The sequence below is a fragment of the Sciurus carolinensis genome, chromosome 2 (assembly GCF_902686445.1).
Source record: "Sciurus carolinensis chromosome 2, mSciCar1.2, whole genome shotgun sequence".
NCBI lineage: Eukaryota > Metazoa > Chordata > Mammalia > Rodentia > Sciuridae > Sciurus > Sciurus carolinensis.
This window is the reverse complement of record NC_062214.1, coordinates 124801117-124809715: the sequence shown is the minus strand read 5'-3', so window position 1 is coordinate 124809715 and position 8599 is coordinate 124801117. Positions and strand designations below refer to the sequence as shown.

General features: G+C 37.2%; 1 gene segment (V, D, J or C); it reads right to left on the bottom strand.

Annotated features, from left to right (window-relative positions):
- Positions 1 to 6914: 6914 nt before the first annotated feature.
- Positions 6915 to 7520, bottom strand: LOC124976537 (T cell receptor alpha variable 14/delta variable 4-like). The segment is given in 2 exon segments: positions 6915 to 7234; positions 7402 to 7520. Coding segments are annotated over 2 exon segments (369 nt in total).
- Between the last annotated feature and the right edge of the window lie 1079 nt (positions 7521 to 8599).

Sequence of the window (8599 nt, the reverse complement as noted above, 5' to 3'; positions counted from 1 at the left end):
AAACTCAACAAATAAAGGACCTAACAGTACAGCTCAAAGTCCTAGAAAAAGAAGAACAGACCAAGACCAAAAATAGTAGAAGACAGGAAATAGTTAAACTCAGAGCTGAAATCAACAAAATTGAAACAAAAGAAACAATACAAAAAATTGACAAAATAAATAGTTGGTTCTTCGAAAAAATAAACAAAATTGATAAACCTTTAGCCACACTAACAAAGAGAAGATGAGAGAAAACCCAAATCACTAAAATTCGGAATGAACAAGGAAATATCACAACAGACACGACTGAAATACAAAACATAATTAGAAGCTATTTTGAAAACCTATACTCCAACAAAATAGAAAATTTTGAAGACATCAACAGGTTTCTAGAGACATATGAATTGCCTAAACTGAAGGAGGAGGACATACACAATTTAATAGACCAATTTCAAGTAATGAAATAGAAGAAGTCATCAAAAGCCTACCAACAAAGAAAAGTCCAGGACCAGATGGGTTCTCAGTCGAGTTCTACAAAACCTTTAAAGAAGAGCTCATTCCAAAACTTCTCAAAGTATTCCATAAAATAGAAGAGGAGGGAACCCTCCCAAACTCATTCTATGAAGCCAATATTACCCTGATACCTAAACCAGACAGAGACACATCGAGGAAAGAAAATTTCAGACCAATACCCTTAATGAACATCGATGCAAAAATTCTCAACAAAATTTTAGCAAATCTCATACAAAAACATATTAAAAAGATAGTGCACCATGATCAAGTGGGTTTCATCCCAGGGATGCAAGGTTGGTTCAACATCAGGAAATCAATAAATGTCATTCACCATATCAATAGACTTAAAGTCAAGAATCATATGATTATTTCGATAGATGCAGAAAAAGCATTTGATAAAATACAGCACCCCTTCATGCTCAAAACACTAGAAAAAATAGGGATAGTGGGAACATTCCTTAACATTGTAAAGGCCATCTACGCTAAACCCATGGCTAATATCATTCTAAATGGTGAAAAACTGAAAGCATTCCCTCTAAAAACGGGAACAAGGCAGGGATGCCCTCTTTCACCACTCCTATTCAATATCGTCCTTGAAACTCTAGCCAGAGCAATTAGACAGACCAAAGAAATTAAAGGGATACGAATAGGAAAAGAAGAACTCAAACTATCCCTATTTGCTGATGATATGATTGTATACTTAGAGGAACCAGGAAATTCCACCAGAAAACTTTTAGATCTCATAAGTGAATTCAGTAAAGTAGCGGGATATAAGATCAATGCACATAAATCTAAGGCATTTTTATACATAAGCGATGAATCTTCAGAAAGAAAAATCAGGAAAACTACCCCATTCACAATAGCTTCAAAAAAAATAAAATACTTGGGAATCAATCTCACAAAAGAGGTGAAAGACCTCTACAATGAGAACTACAGAACACTAAAGAAAGAAATTAAAGAAAACCTCAGAAGATGGAAAGATCTCCCATGTTCTTGGATAGGAAGAATTAATATTGTCAAAATGGCCATACTACCAAAAGTGCTATACAGATTCAATGCAATTCCAATTAAAATCCCAATGATGTACCTTACAGAAATAGAACAAGCAATCATGAAATTCATCTGGAAGAATAAGAAATCCAGAATAGCTAAAGCAATCCTTCATAGGAAAAATGAAGCAGGGGGTATTGCAATACCAGATCTTCAACTCTACTACAAAGCAATGGTAACAAAAACGGCATGGTATTGGTACCAAAATAGAAAGGTAGATGAATGGTACAGAATAGAGGACACAGACACAAACCCCAAATAAATATAATTTTCTCATACTAGACAAAGGGGCCAAAAATATGCAATGGAGAAAAGATAGCCTCTTCAACAAATGGTGCTGGGAAAATTGGAAATCCATATGCAACAGAATGAAACTAAACCCACATCTTTCACCGTGCACGAAACTAAACTCAAAATGGATTAAGGACCTCGGAATCAGACCAGAGACCCTGCATCTTATAGAAGAAAAAGTAGGTCCAGATCTTCAACATGTCAGCTTAGGACCAGACTTCCTCAACAGGACTCCCATAGCACAAGAAATAAAAGCAAGAATCAACAACTGGGATAGATTCAAACTAAAAAGCTTTCTCTCAGTAAAGGAAACTATCAGCAATGCGAAGAAAGAGCCTACAGAGTGGGAGAAAATCTTTGCCAATCATACTTCAGATAGAGCACTACTCTCCAGAATCTATAAAGAACTCAAATAACTCAACACCAAGACTACAAATAACCCAGTCGACAAATGGTCTAAGGAAATGAACAGACACTTCACAGAAGAAGACCTACAAACAATCAACAAACATAAGGAAAAATGTTCAACATCTCTAGTAATAAGAGAAATGCAAATCAAAACCACCCTAAGATTCCATCTCACCCCAATTAGAATGGCGATTATCAAGAATACAAGCAACAACAGGTGTTGGTGAGGATGTGGGGAGAAAGGTACACTCATACATTGCTGGTGGGGCTGCAAATTAGTGCAGCCACTCTGGAAAGCAGTGTGGAGACTCCTTAGAAAACTTGGAATGGAACCACCATTTGACCCAGCTATCCCACTCCTTGGCCTATACCCAAAGGACTTAAAATCAGCATATTACAGAGATACAGCCACATCAATGTTCATAGCTGCTCAGTTCACAGTAGCCAGATTGTGGAACCAACCTAGATGTCCTTCAACTGATGAATGAATAAAGAAACTGTGGTATATATATATACAATGGAATATTACTCAGCCATAAAGAATGATAAAATTATGGCATTTGCAGGCAAATGGATGAAATTGGAGAATATCATGCTAAGTGAGATAAGCCAATCTCAAAAAACCAAAGGACGAATGATATCGCTAATAAGAGGATGATGACACATAATGGGGGGTGGGAGGGGTTAGTGTTAGGGTTAGAGTTAGGGTTAGGGAAGGGGGCAAGAATGAGGAAGGAAGGACTGTATAGAGGGAAAAGAGGGGTGGGAGGGGTGGATGGGAAGGGGAAAAAAAAAAAAGAATAGAATGCAAGCAGTACTAACACCTGGACTCTACACTGGTGCAATGATGAATTTCTTGAGTTTATGGCCATGGGAATAAAACAGAAATCAAAATTAAAAAAAAAAAAAAGACTCTACCTGATTTGGGGAAAAGCAAAACAAAGAAAAAGAAAACAAAACTCAATATGATTATTACTTATAAGATCAAAAACTTATAAAGATTTTTTTATACTAGGTCGAGGAAGAAAGGATTTAGAAATGTGAAAGCAGTTGAAAAGTCAGGGAAGTGTGTATTTCTGTCCTGGTTATAACTCAATAGCCTCAGAGAACCAGCTGTGAGACTGTGGCGTGGGTTGGGAGCCAGTGGTGGGCATGATCCTGTCTTGGCCTTATCTCTCACTGTGTACCTGGAGCAAATTACCCATTGTTTTCTGCCTAAAAATTATATTTCAAGATAGTGGTTATGATATTGCTTTTCACATTATTTGAGAATTTAAAAATTTCAAATTTACAATAGGTATATAATGAATAGTAATGCAAGTGAAAAAAAAAAAAAAAACTCCACCTGTAGTGAAATGCTTAGAAGAGCACCCCAGGAGGTCTCTATAGTGGAAAAGGTATCAATTGTCTTGGTTATTTTAATACAGGCCTTTATACTGCTGTGTATCTACTGAGGGCCAAGCTGCAATCCACTGAAATGTCATAAAGGGTTTTAGGTTGAAGTCATAGGAAGTAGTAAGACATCCTGTCATTGTTGAGGGAATCTATGTTATTCAGCACTGTGCCCCACATGTAGAGCAGCAAAAAAGACATTTACTAAGTACACAATTCCTATTTGTTAAGTGAAACAAAAATAATGAATCAGTTGCCTTTGGTTGAGAGAATACAACATGAAAGGCTTTATTTCCTCTATTCTAAAATAATATCAGTTTCAGGGATGTTTTCTCCTTAATAAGAAATTTTCAGCAGAGAAACCACCCCATCTAACCAATACACAAATACGCTAATTTCAGAATCACTGAAATATGTGAAAAATAGACACAACAAATACCACGATTTAAGTAATTGACTTGCTAGAGAATAATCTGAGATCAATGTCTAATGTCCCCATTATTTCACGGAGAGCAAGATAAGGTAGCCAGCTGTGTAAATAAGGCAAGTGCTAATGCTGGACTCCAACAGAGGTCAAGACTGAAGGCTCTTAAGCATTTCCACCTTTTCATAGTGGAGGCTTAACCCTGTCTGTTTCCTGCAGTTCACTCTCCACAGAGTTGAATAAAGGAGCTCACGAGTCCAGAGTAAGAAATTTGTCACATAAGACTTAAGAATTTCAGGTCCAGTTATTCTTTGGATTAATATATCCTTTCTCTCTCTCTCTCTCTCCTCTACTTTCCAAACCATGCTGAAACCTGATGCAGAACTACACCAGAAAGAAATTCTGAAAAATAAGTTAAACATTTCTATTCTGTTTTATGGGGAAAATGCAAAATAGATTGGTATAATCTTGAGTTATAGAAAACAAAATTGCATAGAGTTTCAGTTTTTCAGAGTGGAAAGAGTTCTAGAGATGTGTGGTTGCACAACAATGTGAATGTAATTAATACCACTGAACTGTACAATTAAAATGGTTAAGATGGTCAACTTCATGTTGTGTCTTTTACCATAATTTAAAATACTTTTTTAAAAATGTAAGATATTTTCCTTGAAGATTTTTATCCACATCTCTGCTTTCCAAGTTCAACATAAGAGGAATTTACAATATGAAGTAACTTATCAACCAGTCATTACCATTATAACTTTAGGGCATGCGAAAGGGTTTAGAAGTGGAATGAGAAAAACACAGAGGATTTGAGATTGTGGAATATTTGTGGAGCACAGAAGGCCTAGGGTGTGCTTTCAGAGGAGAGGTGAAGAGAAGGACAAGAGCAGAGCAAAGAGAGATTTCACACTCTGTCCCTTCATAATGCCCCTCTAAGAGCCAGTAATTATTGGTCATTTTATGAATAAAATTGATAGAGGGCAGGAAAACTAAATTGAGCTCCTTCCAGCTAGAGGTTTTAATAAGGCCATTAAGTAAAATGAGCTCTTAGCTCAAAATTAATCACATAGTAGGTGCTCAAAGACATTTGTCAATAAATGGACATAAAAATGAATGCAATTCTTAAAACTCAAACTGCTTTCTATTAATATACTGCCTCTTTTTTAATTTTATAATTTAAATATTCACATTTCTATTCAAGAGTAAAATAATTTTTTATTATGCTATCCTTTAAAGTTCAGAGTAAGGATACTATAGCTCCCCAAAATAAAATTTACAAGTAAAGGTGGTGTGAATGCATTGCAACTTTGAAAGTTAGAATCTCTTAGCTATATAACCTGTGTGATTTTTTTTTTTCTACTGAGGATTGAACCCAGGGATATTTAATCACTGAGTCACATTCCCAGTCCTTTTTTGTATTTTATTTAGAGAGAGGGTCTCACTGAGTTGCTTGGGACCTCATTAAGTTGCTGAAGCTGGCTTTGAACTTGAGATCCTCCTGCCTCAGCCTCCTGAGCTGCTGGGATTACAGTAGTACATCACTGCAACTAAACTACTGTTATTTTTGAAATAGTTTTTCTTTGTACTTGGAATACCAGTGAAAATGAATACATAAAAGAAAGTTGAAGTACACACAGAAGAATGTGTAGGAATAGAGATATAGACTCAATTGAAGATAAAAATATGAAACTTCAAAATATAATTGAAGAGCATAAAATGTCCTTTATGGAATAAGAAAAAAATAACCTTTTCCTGAATGGAACAATAATAAATTATTTGATATTTCATATGTTAATGTATTCATTAAATGTAATTCTAACTTTTTTATTTTAAGCACTTGTTTTCATTTGTTTTAACAGAGGATTATTGAGTATGGGAAAATGGGATGAGTTTTTAACATTTTAATTAAAAAAATACAAGAGTTATCAAAATGCCTTGGAAAAGAGTACCATTGAGCAATAATTTACCCTAACAGGTAATAAAATTTACTATAAATCTATTTCTAAGATTGACACAATAAAGATTAATGAAACTAAATAAAGCATAAGGAAAACAGAAAAAGGGGAAAATCCATATAATAAAAAGATGATTACTTGAGGAAAAAGGATGCCTACTTATGTACAAATAAAGAAGCCTGTGTCTCTTTGAGGGAGATCCTCCGCATGTCTTTGTAAGAACCACTAATTATCAGTCATCCTGTGGATATGATGACAAGGGGCAGGGAAACCTTCACACTATGGAAATTGAACTCTTCATATTTGAGGCACAAGAAGACAGAACAAATCTAAGTTTGACATTTGTCAAATAACAAGACCTTTAAAAATTAGTTTTGTGGCATCATTCATTCACAGCACTCAAATCTAAATCAAAATAATCTATTAAATTGTGTAAAACAAGATAGTAATTTTTGGAAAAGGAAACATTACATAAATATTCCAAGGTCTTCCTTATTTAAAACAATGCCTATAACATCATGTTTAATCAATAAATATTTATTGGACAAATTGTTCTGAATATCTAAAAATTCATACAAATTTTTACTGATTTTTCACTCATATGCTTCTGAACTGCCTTGACCAATTCTTTGGTGTTCAATCCAATGTCCAAATGGCAAATTACTTATTGTGACTATTCATCAAAGATTCTGTGTCAACCTTCAATCCTAAGATTCAGGAATATGACTGACTTCAATTAGTGATAACTCTGACGTGGTCTATGAACCTAGAGAGGGTTTCCTCAGAGTGAGTGTTTCCACAGCCCTGGCCACATCCTGCCTGGGGTGGTAATTCTCTGCCTTGGTCCCTACACCAGGTGGGTGTCTCAGACATACCCTGGGTTTTTGTATGACTGCCTCCTACAGTTCTCCCACTGTGTCATCTCTCAGTGCACAGAAATACACCGCTGAGTCCCCCAGCTGTGAGGCTGGTATGACAAGTTGGATGGATTTGCTTGCTTTCTGCAAAATCAGTGAGTAGCGACCTTTTGTGGCATTTTTCTGGCTGTAAGAGTTCTGAAGGATAAGGAAGACCATCTCCCCACTGCTGGGCTGCTTGTACCAGAGTAGATCATAATTTCCAGCACTGGTGTCATAGGTGCAGTGCAGGCTCACAGCCTCTTTCTCCTGTACCCACACGGCTGGCTGGGCCTGAGTTACCTTCTGGGAAAAACTGGATCCTGAAGGGAAAAGGACAGAATCAGAAAGTTTAGGGACAATTGGTGGGGAACAAAAAAGTGTATTTTTACACCCTGCTGACCCTCCTCCCCAAATTCCCTTTAAGGCTACCCAGTTCCCCAGTCTCTAGGTCTCAGAGGAGGCCCCTTCCCACAGAGACCATCCCTACCCAGCCACATTGATGCCATGACCAGCTTCAGCAGCCTGGACAGCACCATGTTGGTGTTCTTCCTCTAGATGCAAAGTATCTTTTTCTTCTTCAATTTTAGGGCTCTGCACTGGGAGGGGAGCCTGACAGGGTGAGGGCAGAAATACTGGGCTCTGAGCTGCTGCTGCACCAGAACAGGAAACAGAGGCTTCCTGATACAGCGAGTTGATGTGTGTCATGTCAAACTTCTGTGTCATGACTGGCTGTCCCACCAACCCAGACTTCCTTCTGAATTAACCACTCTTAATTAGATAACCATTAAATCTGAAAACAAACTTGGGCATATTGGAACAAAAACTATTTGACCAACTGCTGCTACACTCAGTCATTGCACCTGTGATGGCACTGGGAGCTGGCACGTAGAACACATGATGGAGGATGAGTGACAGGAGGAGAATGTGCAGCCATCTCCAGGAGCCCTTAGAGAGGAGTCCCCAGAGGCAGATTCATTCTACCACTAAAAACCTGAAAACATTGGACCACACAAGGTCTTACTGCTTTTGTGACTGTGTTGCCCTGGCTGAGTGTATGAAGATGTCTTACTTGACCCTGTCCCTGTGAGAAAGGCCCAAGATCCACAGATTTCAGGGAAGAATAACCATTGAAAATGTTCATCAAAACAGCAAGCACCAATAATTTAGCCCAGGCAAATAGAACTGTGCAGCAGCTGAAACTAGAAGCCTGCACTGAAAGGATAAAGGTCTCGAAGGCATCAGCAGACATCATGTTCTCCTGTGAGGTGCACTGCCAGGAGTTACCCTTTGCTGACAGGCATACCAACTTCAGAAAAAAAGATAAAAACAAAACAAAACAATCTGCATCCTCTTATAGAGGAAGGGTGGAACAGTTCTTTGCCTCTTCTCAACAAAGCAAATCCTGAGTATCTCCTTGAAGAGATTTGCCTATAGCTTATTTGGTTACCACTGCTATAACTAAAATGTTCTTCTCTGGGACTAATGGACTTTGAAATCTTTATTTTCCAGGTTGCCCTTTCTTTAAAACACCCTTTACTGACTTAATACAGAATAACAACCTTGGTTTCCATTTGATAACCATGGTAAGTTGGCCTGAGCCTTCTTATAAACAAATCATATGTTTCAAATGTATATTCGATGCAGATATGTCAAGGTCTACATCCCTAAGCATCTGTCAAATTAAA